Source organism: Microchirus variegatus, assembly GCF_963457635.1.
Source record: "Microchirus variegatus genome assembly, chromosome: 18".
NCBI classification, from domain to species: domain Eukaryota; kingdom Metazoa; phylum Chordata; class Actinopteri; order Pleuronectiformes; family Soleidae; genus Microchirus; species Microchirus variegatus.
The window spans coordinates 9,521,265-9,537,217 of NC_139819.1; the positions used below are offsets into that span (position 1 = coordinate 9,521,265).

The 15,953-nt window shown below is 39.8% G+C and overlaps 1 protein-coding gene across 2 annotated transcripts in view; it reads left to right on the forward strand.

The window, feature by feature from the left end:
* Positions 1 to 3,792: 3,792 nt before the first annotated feature.
* The window catches only part of egflam (EGF-like, fibronectin type III and laminin G domains), a gene marked incomplete at both ends in the record, with an annotated part of 24,357 nt that continues 12,196 nt past the window's right edge, over positions 3,793 to 15,953 (forward strand). The window contains 7 exons of one of the 2 annotated variants that reach the window (XM_083904923.1): positions 3,793 to 3,898; positions 6,899 to 7,008; positions 8,986 to 9,072; positions 10,204 to 10,230; positions 10,548 to 10,665; positions 10,759 to 10,894; positions 12,624 to 12,823. In XM_083904923.1, coding sequence (XP_083761049.1) covers positions 3,793 to 3,898; positions 6,899 to 7,008; positions 8,986 to 9,072; positions 10,204 to 10,230; positions 10,548 to 10,665; positions 10,759 to 10,894; positions 12,624 to 12,823 — 784 coding nt within the window. The remainder of the gene's footprint in view (positions 3,899 to 6,898; positions 7,009 to 8,985; positions 9,073 to 10,203; positions 10,231 to 10,547; positions 10,666 to 10,758; positions 10,895 to 12,623; positions 12,824 to 15,953) is intronic. The other variant, XM_083904924.1, reaches the window with a different exon arrangement.

Below are 15,953 nucleotides of genomic sequence, written 5' to 3' on the forward strand. Positions count from 1 at the left end.
CAGAGTGGCCTGTGAGAGGGAGGAGCTGGCAGCTGATTTGGATTGAATGACTCCTGGTGTTGTAGTAATTAGCCAAAAAGTGAATATTTTGACTTCGACAGTGGGAGAAAGATGGTTGCAATAATGTCTTTTTTAATTTTTTTTTTCACCCCCCAGCCTTTGCAAGTGGTTTGATGTTACAGTTAAGAAAGTGTTTTTTATCAGACTGGAGGCGCAACATGTTCCCCGCTGAAATATCCTAACAATGCTTTGATGGATTGCTATGAAATGGGATCCACTGTACACGGCGCTCAAGGGGTAATTATAATAACTTTTGTGATCCGTGCATTTTAATCCCCACACTCTTGTGGAGTGAAAAGTAATCATGCTAATTAATAGAGTTTTCATCAGCCTGATGTTTTGTGTTTACTGTTAATAAGTCAGTGTTAGTGCTCACGGACTAAGCCGAAAACAATTGCGTTAAGTTAATATGCTTCCTCATACATGTTAGTAATGTGACGAAGCATTAGTTTGCTGACCTTAAAGGTGCATTATGTAATAAATCTAAAGCAACTGGCCGTAAAATCCTCCTAATATGTCACAGAGACTCAGGAATAATGTTCATATAACAAACTGAACTCACCAACAACAACAGTACAGACAAAATATTTGCATTTAAAAAAATCTTTTACAGACTGCAAATCATGTTTATGTTTTGAAATCATGTTTTTGGCATGTGGCGCCACCTACCGCCGTCTACCAATCATTGCAGTCAGTAGAGGACCTAAAAGACCTCGGTATTTTGAATTTGAATGTAGTAACATTCCTAATGCAACTGTATAGGTTTATTTACAATGCCTCTTGTACATGCCTCAAATGTTTCCTCTTCATTTTAATCTCACAGCGACGACCACTTCATGAAAAACGACCCAGCTTCAATTCTCGAACAAGCCTCCATTTCGGTGTATGGGCATATGGATGTATGGACGTGTACTATAAGTGTAGAAAAGACACACACAAACACACACACGCGTTTGTGCGTCATTCATAGTGAGGACCCTCATAGACATAATGCATTCCCTAGCCCCTTACCCTTACCTTAACCATCACAACTAAATACCTAACCCTGACCTTTAACCTAACCCTAAAACAAGCTCTTAACCCTGGAAAAAGCCCTGTAAAGAAGTTTGCCAAAATGTCTTCACTCTGTTGGTCAAATGTGGCATTATTGTCCACACATGACTCTTATTTGACGAGTACACGAGTAATTCCTTCTACAGGAGGAGATTACTACTTGCAGATGTGCTGATTCCTCACACATGTGCACGCAGGACTTAAAAATTGCCACTAGTAGGCGCTGTTTGCCTCTGCTGCTGTTATGAATGTGTTGTGACTGCACATAAGTCTTGGTTTTCTGTGGTTTGATGAGGAGGAAGAAATGATTTCCTCTGAAATGTGATGTCTCTTTTAACTCGAGGCTGTTCTCCTCAATGATTTAAATACAATGAATGATTTGTTTATCAGTGGCTACACCTGAGAGAATGATGGTTTCTATTTCTCTTTCCTTTTAGTCTCTCCATCTTCTTTTGTGTGTTTGTATTTAGCATATAAATGTGTAAATGTGTTGTGACAGCAGTGGAAAAGTAAAATATATAAGGCAACAATAAGTAATCATAAATCATGAATTACATCTGCAAACAGCGTTTACTGGGTGAACTCATGCACACTAGGGCGGCATTTGTCTCCATTCACTTTCAATGGAAACAGAAATAAAGATATATTAAATGTTAATAATAATAGAAAAATAAATGTAATGTACTGAATGTTGGTAAGGTTTTATCAGTTTGCACGTTCAAGTCCCTAAAATGTGTTTATTTAGGTAGAATTATTATTATTATAATAATAATAATCAGAGGAAAACATAAGTATGCATAAATATATTTGTCCAGGAGGTGGAACCAGTTCCTCATCCTCATATTTACCCTTGAGATCCTGATATACAGCATGACCTTACTCAGCTGATAAGACACTTTTATAGTGTTCAGATTTGTTGTGCCTGTGAATGTAACCTAATCCTATCATTAAATAGGTTTAAAGTTATACAGAGTGCCCGCAGATAAGCCAAAATTAAGTTTATATCAAAATAGAAAATTATGTCAAACTGCATGGGCACTCGTGCCACTCCAGTGCCATTTCTCTGAGACGTTTCAAATGCTGCTGAAAAGGTGAAGGACACTGCTGAGTCTGATTATCCTTTTAATCAGTGCTCACTGGGAACATGACAATGAGATGTGGTTGTGTAATAATAACCTTCATCGCAGTGATACAATATGAATAAAAGCCCTGTGATCTGAATAATGAAAATACAAATAGCTTGGATAAATGAGTCTACATGTCTGCCATAGCGTCTCTGATAGAATAGAAACTCTGAATAATAATGTGGACAGTTTTATCAGGGTCAATAGTGCTTTAGTATAATACTACACTTCCTCTTGATAGTTCTCTCCCTCTTATTCTTAAGTGTGAGAGAACCTTTTTTTTTTTTTCAATTTGCAACAGGACAGTCGTACATTTATGAGTTCACGGCAACGTTGATTCATCGATTTATCCTCATGGTCAAAGTTGTACCCTCAAGCAGTCAATCACACACATACACACTTGTTTTAATAGAAATAATGCATTCCCTAGCCCCTTATCCTAACCTTTACCATCACAAGTGCCTAAAATCCACGTTTTTAACTCTGAAAAAGTCCTTCAAAGTTGTGGGACCTGGATGAAATGTCCCTATGGATCCAAATGTCCCCACAAAGATAGTTTTCTTTACATTTTTTGGACATTTTAAGACTTGTGTTGACTTCCATTCATACGGACAGCCTACCCAAGGCCTTATCCCTAACCAGTTAATGCATAACTCTAAATCAAATGTTAGCCCTTAACTCAGAAATGAGGTTCTGCCACAATATGAAACAGTTTGTTGGTCTCCATTAGCACAAAAGGGTCAGTGTTTATGTCAGAAAAGGTCCTAAATAGACAATCAACACACACTTGTTTTTATATCCTAGTGAGGACACGTCATTAACCTAACCTTAAACATCACAAAGTGCCTAACCTAAATAACCCTATAACCCTAAAACCAGGTATTAACCCTCAAAGGCCATTTAAATGTGTGGGGCTCAGACAAAATGTCCCCACAAAGATAGTTTTTTAAGGTTTATTTTTAACCTCACAAAGCTATAATTAAGCACACACACACACACATAGACAGAGGCTGTCGCTGCTCTCCATCTGTGTCCAGTGCGCGGATTAGACGCTCGTTATCCTCTTAGCGCTAAATGGCCCCCACGTTCTTGCACTTCACTCATCTGCTGTCTAAGACGCGGGCGACGCGTAACAACACGAAAGCGCTCGGGATTTGTGCGTAAAAAACGGATCGTGTGAAGCATTCGGTTGCTGTGGAAATTACGCGTGGATTTGTCAGGGGGGCAACCACCGGGTCCACCCATCCATCCTCTGTCAGTCAGCCTTTGCGCGCCTGTGTCGTGGAAGTGTGTCAGTCGGTGTGTCTGTGTCCGTGCGTTACTGTGCCAAACCCACTGATCTTTTACAGACAGTAATCTTCTCACTGTCAAAGCGTCGCTGCCTTTTCCTCTCGGGTCAGTTTTTTTTTGGATGGCGTTTGCGCAAAACGGGGAAACTTTTTTTTTTTACCAGCGACCTGCTCCGCTCCATGTACAATCAAAGACGTGGTGGAATCTGTGATAAAAAAAAATAATGAGCATTTGACCGTTTTCAAACTTTCCAACTGAAGAAGACATGGATTCTACCTGTAAAGAGAGGAGTCTTCTGTATTTACTACTCTTTATAATGTGCACAGCCAGCGTTTGCTTCTGTGCAAGACGATCAAATGCTCGGAGATCTGGTAAGTACATCAACTGAAGAACACAGGTGCAATAATGATAATAATAATAATAATAATCATGATAATAGTAATAATAAACCCTAGACATGGTAAAAAATTCCAGTAGATCAGCCGTTTCTGAAGTATCATCAGCACATATGTCACTAACATACACACCTCATTCAAAGTCACATAAATCATCTTTATTTGAGTTTAACTTCTCTCACTTCTTCTTCAGCAGGTCGTCATGACCACGTCTACGTGTCTAAATGAACTGAGTTGCTTCCATGGTTGATTAGATATTGATGTGGACAAGCTGTTGAGAACAAGTGTACCTCATAAAGTAGTCATTACTAAACAGCCAGCCTTGTAAGTCAAAGCTGTAGAACCTGAAATAGTGCAACTAACTCATCCAGGAAATATGACTTTATCTCCAAATTTGGTCATTTAGGTGGTCACGTAGGCTATTTCATCCATCCATCCATTGTCTACCGCTTCATCCTCCACATGAGGGTCGCAAGGGGGCCCTGGGGCCAATCCCTGCTGATGTAGAGCAAAACATGGGGAACACCCTGTACAGATCCAGACCTCTCTCAAAACACATTAACACCTATGGTCAATTTAGAGTGTCCCAATTGACCTAATCCCCATGTTGCATGTTTTTGGACTGTGTGGGAGGAAACCGGAGAACCCAGAGAACTCGCTTGTTTCACTTAGCGTTAACTTCTGCCGGCCCCCCCCTCTTCTGTGATTACATGTCCTGCACTCATTACGTCCACCTGTGTTCACTTAGGTTCACATTACTCCCATTGCTCTCAGTCTGTCTGTTCACATTTGTCTGAAGCTGGAGACACACTATCTCACAACTGTCAAAGTCGTGACTGATTTTGAAAAAAATACTTGGGAGTCTAAGACGAACCGACTTTAGCTGCTTTTAGCAGACTGGGAAAGACTGATGATCACATGTTTAATGACTGCACCTGATGAGGATCACAGACTACATGATTTGTCAAACCAACTGAATGCGAACTCTCGTGAGAGCGACCATGTCTGCAGTATGAGAGTGACGGTTTAAAGGGTAAACAGACATTATTTGTTTGGTCTTCTGATGCTATTTCCTGTGTAGACCTTTTTTGGAATTGCCTTGCCATGCCGACTAGTACTGACTGGTGCAGACTCTGCCCAACTGTGAATTGTGGGTAAAATGGGAGCAAAATAAATCTTGTAGTGTGTCTCCACTTTTAGGGTTTCCATAGTGTCTGTGCTGCATCTGAGTCATCGACCTCTTTTACAGTTAATAAACCTTATCGTTTATTAAATTTGAACCAAATGGAATGATTCACTTGCATACCTGTTGCTAAGTGACCCTTCAAACTGCACTGTTCATTATGACAACGTTTAGTTTAGTGTTTCCCCAACACGTGATTTTATCTGAATCCTAATACGATTTCATTTTTCATCACTAGGACTGAGCTTATACGATACTCTGCTGAGTCATGTTGTGGACTGTTTATTTCTGCTTTATGGGAGAAGACTATTTGTTACGCAGTTGGAGAATTTTGTCTTTGCAATAACTTGAAATGGCACAAATGTGTTGTTGACAGCTTCATGGTTTGAAATGTCTCACATTGAGATATCAGTGGTATCATGCCATCCCTACCAATCACACTCTTAGAAATAAAAGTGCTAAGTGGCTTTGGCTTGTCCTCACAGGAGAACCCTGTTTGGCTCCCATTAGAACCTTTTTATAACCTTTATTCAGTAAAGGGGTTTCAAAGGTTTCTCTGGATCAAAATGGTTCTTACTGGAACCATTAGTGTTACCAAGAACCCTTGAAAAACCCTTTCTTCTGGAAAGGGTTTTTCAGAAGCAAATGGTTCCAGGTAGAACCTCAGCCCTTGTAGAAGGACCCTTTTGTAACCCTTATTTCTAAAAGTGCACCATCTTTTGAGTGGTGCTCCTCAAACGATGCGATAAGCTCAAGAACAGTTTGATTAACTCCAGCGAGGGGCCTCCTCCTGAGACGCAATCTCTTACTAACCAAACACAATCCACCACTGTTGGAGGTTTATATTAAGATTATATTGATTACAGATAATGGCTCAATTTCAATCTCTCTGGCAATTACAATTTGTGCCGACTCCACTCCTGTTTTTTTTTTATACCACTGAGTGATGGCCAAAAAGATGATATTTTTAGAAAAAAAACCCCTTCACTAAATGTAAGTTCAGCTCATGGGATTGTTCACTGGGCCACAACGCGCCCCTGCAGAGACGTGCAGCATCGGGGGAATTCAGCTGACACATTGCATTATCTGCTCGGGTGGAGGAACTGGGAGGAGGGCAGGAGACGGGAGGAGATGTGTCGACAGGAGAGGAGTCAGAGGCACAGGAGTGAGGTCGACGTAAGGAAAGAGACAGAGATGAGAGAAAGGGCAGGGGGTTGAAAAGATCAGTGCTGTAGCAGTGTGAGCTGTCAGGTTTCTGACTTCTGTCTTGCTATTTTTAGATCTTCAGGTCACTTGATTAATGTAATTTTGTCACTGAAAAAATAAAAGAGCACTTCGAGCTGGTACAAAATTCAAACTCAACTAAATGTGACAATCGTGCGCAGACCAAAAAGGTCATATCTGAATCTTCTCTTGTAAGGTAGGAGCCCTTTGTCACCTAACCACCTGATTCATCTGTTTTTAATATTCTCTCACACAATTTTAGCTATTGAGGAAACTATGTGGCTGTTTTATAACTGCTAAATCCTTTGATCAATTTCCAGAAAACGTTGCCTGTCATGGCTACGAACAATACTAAACAGTGAGGGTAATCAAGAACAGTAAAGCTGTAAAGTCCAGTTTCAATGTTAACTGAAGCAAATATGTATACAAGTTGATAATATCTGTCTCTCTGTGTGTGTGTGTGTGTGTGTGTGTGTGTGTGTGTGTGTGTGTGTGTGTGTGTGTGTGTGTGTGTGTGTGTGTGTGTGTGTGTGTGTGTGTGTGTGTGTGTGTGTGTGTGTGTCCACCAGATCGTCTGAGTCCTCCGTTGGACATCCAGCTGGAGACAATCAACTGCACAGCTTTCAGCGTGCGATGGAAGATGCCACGGCGACATGTCAGCACCATCACAGGATATAAGGTGTGTGATTTTTTTTTTAACGTAGAATGCACTGATGCACACGAGCAATGCTCCCTCTTGTCCTTCCTGTGCCCCATTTTTCCTTTCACCCCAACTGGTCGTGGGACATCTAGTTCTCTAAAGTAGAGGGTTTTTTTTCTCTCTCCACCGATGCCTAGTCCTTGCTCATTGTGTGAGTTCTCTGCCCTCGATAATGTTGTCTATGTGCAGTGCCTTGAGATGATGTACGGTGTGATTCGGCGCTGTACAAAATACAATTGAGTTGAGTTGAATTGAATGAACAGTGATGCAACTGTGTGCTATTATCAGACATCGCCTATAACCTAGTTTACATTTAACACAATAAAAAAACACCATTTTGATTACATAGGTTTATAAGTGCATACATTTATTTATTTTCTGTTTCTTTCAGTATTTCATATTTATAAATAGGTTTAAGTAGAATCCACACTTTTAGGTGTACATTCACAGAAGCCCCTGGCTCGATTGGACAGTAGTCATGTCGAAAGTACAATATTTTCAATATTTTCATCGTACATCTGTTAGGTTCATGTGGCCTTTCTCATCAGGACTGCATGCATGAAACTTGGAGCTGCATGGTGGAGGAACAGCAGCAGCAGCTCTGTTTGGCACATGTAGGCATGTCGTTATAGGAAAGTTGTTTGGGGGAGAGTGCAATTTGCTTTCTATTGGCAGAGCATGCATTTTCAATATCGGTCACATTCATTGAACGATGAGAAGCCAAAATCATGATCATGATTTAAACTGAAAGTCAATTTTTTTTAGCAGTGGAATCCACTTTTTTAAAGGTTTGATTTGCATCATACTTCAACTATATGCAGCCGTCGCCAGTAGTAACAGAATTTGATGCGTAGTGTAAAATACAGAAAAAGCTAATTTAACAATGGCTTGAATATAGCAGACTTTCATTTATGTTTAAAAGTTGCGTATAAAAGCGATGTGTCTCCTTCAAAATACACAGCAAGTTTTCAGCTAGACATCTATAAGAAAAAATAAAATAATAATAAAAAACACAAGTTTGAGTGGAGTTTACATGTTCCATGTTTTCTTCCCACAGTCCAAAAACATGCATATTTGCGGATGAGACAAATTGGACACTCTAAATTGACTGTAGCTGTGAGTGTCTCTATATGTTGGTCCTGTGATGGACTGGCGATCTGTCCAGTGTGTGACCCCGCCTTTCGCTCCTATGTCAGCTGGGATTGGCACCAGCGACCCTCATGAGCAAGCGAGCTACTCCCCAAATCAAATGACCGAATGGATGCTCTTCTCCCCCTGACGTGGGTGGCATCCACACTCTTCCTGCTTTTTTTTAAAGTGCCTTTTAAAACTCACTGTCCATGCAGCGAGGCGACCTTGGTAGCTTCTGAGCTCAGATTGATGGATTCTACATTTGCTGGTGTTTTGTAACGTCTCCACTAAGTGTACATGCTGAGGCAGTGCAGTTGTGAAACATGTTGAATTTTCAGGTAGCACCGTAAATGCACCGACTGTGTCGACGTTTTTAGGCTTTTCAGTTTTATTGAAGCACAAAATGTGACTGAACTCTGGAAGCTTCCTTTTTGTATTTTTAGTTAACATAGTATGGATCACTTTGACTGTGTGTGTGTGTGTGTGTGTGTGTGTGTGCGCGTTGCTTTTGACCATATGTCTCCTCTAAGAGGATTAGTCAGCTACCCAGCTTCCCCACTTCCCACAGATAAACATGTGTTTATTTAGCCACTTACTTTGGAGGTTCACACATAATTAGGCAGAGTTTAACAGGTTTCCTCACAGTGTTTCTTCTCTGTTTACACTGTGAATGACACAGTCATGATATCGTAGTGACAGACGTCTTTCGAAAATGAGAACTCCGGCCAAAAAACCAAGAGTTTTCACTTTAGTGGAATGGAAATAGTCCGACACGTTTTCCTGTAAATCTGTGTTTACGTCTGTCTCTTTGTTTGACTTTTTCAGGTCTTTTATACGGAGATCAGGAATGGTCAGGCACTGGGTTCAGCATCTTTGATGGAGGTGCCTCTCAGCTTAGACATGCTCACCACAGTGAGTATAAAGCCCCTTTTCCACCTATGGTCCCAGCTCGCATCGCCTCGGCGCGGTTTAGGTTGGTTTTCCAGGACAAAATAGTACCTACTCAACGTGGGTAGAGTCATCACTGCTCGGCTGTAGGAAACTGTTGTTAAATGATGAGGTTTTAGACATTTCTTTGGTAATTGTTGGAGATAAACCCATGTTTTTTAGGATTGTTAAAGGTCCCATATTATGCAAAATCAACTTTTTAATCATTTTAATACTTATATTTTGGACTCTGGAGGCCCTACCAGCCGCCAAAGTGTGAAGTCACTCATGTTTTTGTGGTCCTCCTCAGTCTAAGTACAGGAGATAAAACATGCGATGTTGACTTCCGCGCTCACTGGGACGTCACACTACGCTAAATTCCTGGAATTCTTGTCTCTTTGTCCGTAAAACACGCGAGAGTGCTGGCGAGGGCAACGGTATCCGAAAACCGGAAGTCCGCAAAGTCCAAGAAAAGTTCTGTTCTTGGCTCCACAGTGCAGCACAGAGTTCTACACAAACTTCCAGCCTCAGAGGATTTATCTCTCCAGTGGATACATGTTATATATGACGGCAATGTGCCTGCTAGAGCCTGCAAATGATCTTTTCCCAGTAGCCTCTGTGTCTGATGTCATTTCCTGTCCCTTAAATTTCGTTTTACTACTAAACAGAGCGTTCTGAACAGGGCTGTTAAAAACTAAAACACTGTAGTGAATTATGTCACCATGTACTGTCTCTGATATTTCACTCTTCTGAGCGTGAACTCTGCTTTACTTTACTTTTAGTTTAATCATTTTTAAATTAAAGTTTGTTCTGAAAAGTCGTTTTATTTACATGTTAAGGGGATTACACATGGAGATGCTGATTTTGATCTGTTCATGATATTTAAAGGCCAAGCATCCTTTATCTTTTGGATAAGAATAAGGATTTGCTGAGTATTTATTCTTACTTTTGTATTATAATTTACTTTGTCATGGCACTCTCACAATGCCTTTTCACTTCCTCACATTGTAAAAGTACCTTACTGATACTTTGTTGTTACATACATTTTTGCAGGTTATGGCATTTTCCTTGTCACAATATTAATGGAAACCTCTGTTCTTGTTTTTTTTTTCAAAGGGACAATTTGATGGACAAGCAGGTTTTGTAAGTGTCATTTGGTCATTTTTAGTGATTTAGAGCTACTCACTACTGACATTTCTTTATTAAATTATTATCAATTTTGCTGCATTATGGACTGTATTTTGTTGCCAAGAGACTGTAAATGTGTTGTGGAGAAAGCTTTAGTGTAGCAAAGGGTGATAGTTTTGTTTGAAATAGTCACACTTTCCATTTCAATAGATGTTACTTAGGTTTTCTCTTATTCTCTCATGGCTTTTGGTCACCTGTCCTTCCCTGATCCATCCTTGCTGATGTGCTCTCATATCTTTCCGTTTCTTCACTCCATCTACACATTCTTCTAGGATGTGGACATCACTAACCTAAAGGTGAATACTAAGTACAGAGTCACTGTTGGGGCGTATGGCTGGGCAGGAGAGGGACGAGCCAGCATGCCCAGAGACATCAGCACCGCTTCACATGGTCAGCAAAAGGAATTCATTATCAGCTGATGCTATTATTTCTGTAATATCATTGTTCCTATTCATATAATTCAATTTCTTTCTCTTCTATTAGACGTGTGCATGCCGCCGTCTCCCCCGACTCAGCCCGTTGTCTTGGCTGTGTCGGACACAGAGCTGGCGTTGTCATGGCAGCAAGGAGAGAGCGAGGGAAGCTCACCTGTCCTTCACTTCCTGGTGGCGTACATCAGGTCAGTCATAAAAAAAAAGTGATTGATCGGCCTTCAGGAAATCAATCAGTGAAGCTTTTAGGCTTATTAAACCTTCATCTCGAGTGCACACACACACACACACACACGCACATGCACACAGTGATAATAATCCACACTTAAACTGGCAACACACAGATTAATTGAAAGCTGATGTGGTCACGTCCTGGAGGGAAATACCTGAGTGAAAAATCTATCGGTATGTGAGGGGAAAGGGAAGATGGCTGATTTCAACTGCTTCCTGTTAGTTTTTAACTGTTTTTCAGAGATTGTTGACCTATGCCAGGAGGTATATGTTTTCGCCAGAGTTTGTCTGTCTGTCTGTCTGTTAGCAACATAACTTGAAAAGTCACAGACAAATTTGGATGAAATCTTCAGGAAATGTCTGCAATGCCACCAGGAAGTGATTTTTGGCGTGAGCCGTACACACTTATGCAACAGCAGGGTGTATTTTGTAGGCACTGAGCTGCCTTGGCGGAAGTCTGCGCTCTCCGAGAGCTTTCCTAGTTTTTAACTTTTTTTCAGAGATTTTCAAAGATTTCGAGAGTTTCTTTCCCTTTACTTTCCCCCTTATGGTTTCTTAAGATAAAGAATGTAAAAATACATAAATAAAATGATGCAAATACACAGTATGAATTCTAAGCTTGAATTTAGGAAATTGCTGAATGTTAGATGAATTAATAAATGCCATAGCATCTAATTTTCAGCAATAATGTGCCTTTTCCTTTTTTTGTTTCATTCAATTTTAATATTTCGTATTCATAAACTTAATATCCAGGACGGTTGCCAATGTAAAAATAGCCTTTTGACTATTAATGTTATTTTAACATCAGTTTGAGGTTTGGGATTCAAAAAGATGATACCTGGATTGATTTTACTGTTGAAAAGTTGACTTCTTTTCAAATTCCAGTGTTAATAATGGGCGTAGACAGCCGCATATTTAGCCTCCTTGTAATTACACTGTTACATTCCGATAATACAGCATACACAGCTCTCTTTTACTGTGACATTTGTGAGGTATTTGCTGCAAAATGACACAAGGGTAATTTGGAACATAACTTCAGACTGTGTCTGATAAGTGACCAGCCTCAAAGTCCTCGGGCTATAATGTCAAGGAAGATGAAGTTTGAAATAATTTGCCCAGAATCCCCAGATGATGAGTTAGAAAAATCTAGATCGACTTTTAAAATACCCTAAAATGATACTTTCATTTTAGAGGTATACAAAGGATACATCTTTTTAAAAACAACAGCTAGATGGATAGATGGATAGATAGAGGCAGTGGGGTTGTCACTTTCTCTGAGACACCAAACATGAATGTGTTTTTGCTTGTGGGGGTATCTTCCACACAAAGGGACGCCTCATAGACGACCATTCATACATCACAAGAGGCTTTTACTGAGTGGTAAAGAGGATGAATCTATTCAGCAGAGAGCTCAGCCACAGGCATCTGCAGCGCACAAAAAACATCAGCAAGAGATGGTTCAGGAGTTCATCATTTACTTCCTTATAACTTTATTGAAAAGTAAAATAATGGAAGAAAAAGTTAATTAGTGTTTGTCTTGACTATGAATTATGCAACGATTTTCTATCCCCCCGGAAAGTTTGAGTTCAAATGAAGTTAAAACTTCATTTTTAAAAGAAATCACACAGACGTCCAAATAATTCTAAGTCTTGTGTATCTTCATGCATGCCCCTTTTTTTGTTCCAGGCCAGAAATGGACACGGAGTGGATGTATATCCGTGAGCCCATCGAGACGAACTCCATGGTTCTGAAGGGGCTGCTGCCGGAAACGGAGTACCAGTTTATCGTGAGGGCCGTTAACGTCCACGGGGTTAGCCCGCCCAGCCACATCAACAGCCCTGTGCGCACTCTCGGTAAGGCCACACATGTTGATCTCCCACTGGAATGTGATAGAAAAACAAACTCGAGTTTCGACAATAGTTGCAACAATACACCGACACAGACGTAAACATAGGTCACTTTTATTTTGGCATTCCTAAAGATGTCCATCGTTAAATTACCAAGTCTAACCACACTGTGTGAATACGTCTTTTACACGCCATTGGAGTTCCTTTTTCTCCCTGCAGAGGTTTGGAAACTTTCCTTGAAACATATAAAGTTTCATTCTAACCTTTTCAGCACAATATAATCACTGTTGTATTGTAACAAAGTACAAATACTCCGTTAGTGTACTTGAGTACAAAATGTACCTCTCTCTTTTAACTGTGTAACTTTTACTCCTCTACATTTCCCTCTAACTATCTGTGTTACTGGTTACTACAAAATAAAAGCAGAAGAAGAAGAAGAGCTGGTAATGAGGTTAAGTGTCTTGCTCAAGGACACATATACACTCTTAGAAATAAGGGTTCCAAAAGGGTTCTTCTACAAGGGCTGAGGTTCTACCTGGAACCATTTGCTTCTGGAAAAACCCTTTCCAGGTGTCCTTCCACTGACTTTAATACTTTTACTTCTAAAACTTAAGTGTATTTAATATGAGAAAATTACATTTGATACGTAAGTACAGTAAATGTCATCTACTTTAAGACTTTTACTGAAGTAGTATCATAAAAAGTGACTTCAACTTCTACCATTTCCAGTCATTTTCTGGTAAAGATACTTGTACTTTTACTCAAGTGTCCCTTTAAGGTACTTTATACAAGAATGAATATAAGTCAAGTAATGTGAGAAAGAGAGCTGCACCTCTTCTGGGCTGCGTTTACAGCCTCACACACTAAATCGTTTTTTTGTCACATTAGGCTTTGATCATGACAGAGCAGAGAGTGATGGTAGACTTCACTGATCACAGGACAATAGACTGCATACAGGTTGGACTCTGCCTGTAAGATAAGATAAGATAGTCCTTTATTAGTCCCGCAGTGGGGAAATAAATTCACATTGTCACAGCAGCAAGACAGTAAAGATAATGATAGCAAATAATAAACATGCATTTACAAGAAATTGCATGATAGAAAGATATTAACAATAAGACTATAAAAAACAAGTTAATCAAAGGTACATTATAGACCATTTCCAGACTATATACAGTATGGACTTGATATTTGCAGTATAAACAGAGGTTGAACATGAGAGAATATGTTAATATGTAATGTAAAATACAAATAAATGCTTGCTTAAATGTAGGACAACGCCTGGGTATTTGTGACATACACACACACATTCACACAGGTGTGTTAGAAATACGCAAATACGAAAGCTTACAAAACATGTCACTAACACGCTATCTCTTAATGTGCGTTGAAGGACCATGACATTTACTTTATGGGCATATTTCTGTGCATGTTCGGCTTTATATATATATATATATATACATATATATATGATTATAAGAATTAAAGAGATATGTAATGTATGAACACATGCAGGCCACACAACTCGCATGCTATAAATAAGACCTCTCAGACCGACTTGCCCAGAGACAGCGGCAAAACTAGAAAGACAGACAAGGAAAGAGATTCTAGAAAGGAAGCGACAAATAACGTCAACGAAAAGTCACGTGACGCGAGATAAATGGAGTGAGTCACAAACAGACGCAGACGGACAGAAACAAGCGTGGTCTCTCAGCAGGGGATAAAAGCCGGTTATGTTTGAGTCTCATCAGACAGGATTAGGGACGGGATGCCAGACCCCTTCTCTCCTCATCTACACGCACACACACACAGACTTGACTGATTCTTAGCTTGTGTGTGTGTGTGGTCAGAGTAGTTTAGAAACAGAATGGTATGATTCAGGGGGGGAGATTGTTACACAACAGAGGATTAGTATGGTAAGGGATTCCCCCCTCCGCTGACGGGACACACAGTATTCAGGATATAATGTTATTAAGCTGTGCAAATTAGCATGTAAATGTAAAAAACTTTTACATCAACGCAGGCTTAAGAGAACATTTTTTTTAATCATATTTTGGATTTAATAATGAGGAAAAGTTGCTGCTATACAAGACAACTTTAAACTTTGAGTAAGATGATTGGAAAGGTGTTTATTTTTGAAGCATATAGAAAGGAAATTCATAATATACACAGTATACGAAGTGTAATATACAAAAATTAATAAAAAATGTATGATATGCAACCAAAAGTAAATCCAGCATTATATGTCTCAACTGTCTTGCATTAAATTTAAAGTATATGTTTTCAAATGTCGGGCTATTTTGATTTTACTGGTTTTATTTAATACAATTTAAAGGGGGCATATTATGCCAAATCAATCAATCAAAATCAATTTAAATCCTTGTATTTGGGACTCTGGATGACTCAGTAGATAATGTTGACTTCCGCATTCACTGGGACGTCACAATGCGATCAATTCCTTGAATTGTTGTCTCGCGGAGCTCCGCTTTGTCCGTAAAACGCACAAGAGTGCTGGCGAGGACAACGGTCATCCGGAAACCGGAAGTCCGCGAAACATTCTATTCATGGCTCCACAGTGCAGCACAGAGTTCTACACAAACTTCCAGCCTCAGAGGATTTATCTGTCCAGTGGATACATGTTATATATGACGGCAATGTGCCTGCAAGAGCCTGCAAATGATCACTTTTGCTAAGTTTCTTTTTTACTTTTTTTTTAAGGTGGACCTAAAGTGATACTACTAAACAGAGCGTTCTGAACAGGGCTGTTTTAGCAGTGTGATTGAACTGCTGTGGTGCTTCATTCTTATGGTATTTTGACCAAAGCATGTCACAGACATGGTCATTAGGACATCAGGGAACTAGGTTAACTTGGAGAAATAGGGTATAATATGTCCCCCTTTAAATCATCAGAAAATGCTAATTAGTGAATAGTGTTTGGTGCAAAGATGTTTAGGTCTAGGTCCTCAAAGTCTTGTCTTTGTCACAGTGGGGAAGACCCAGGAGTTCCTCATTACAGTAACGATGGTCAAATGTTAGTAATTAAATTCATGATTGGCACCTGTGCTTTTCCTACATGACCTACATATAGTAACTGCTCTCAGTCTATCATCATCATCATGAAATAATCACTTGTTGGAAGTCACTTTGGATAAAAGCGTCTGCTGAATGA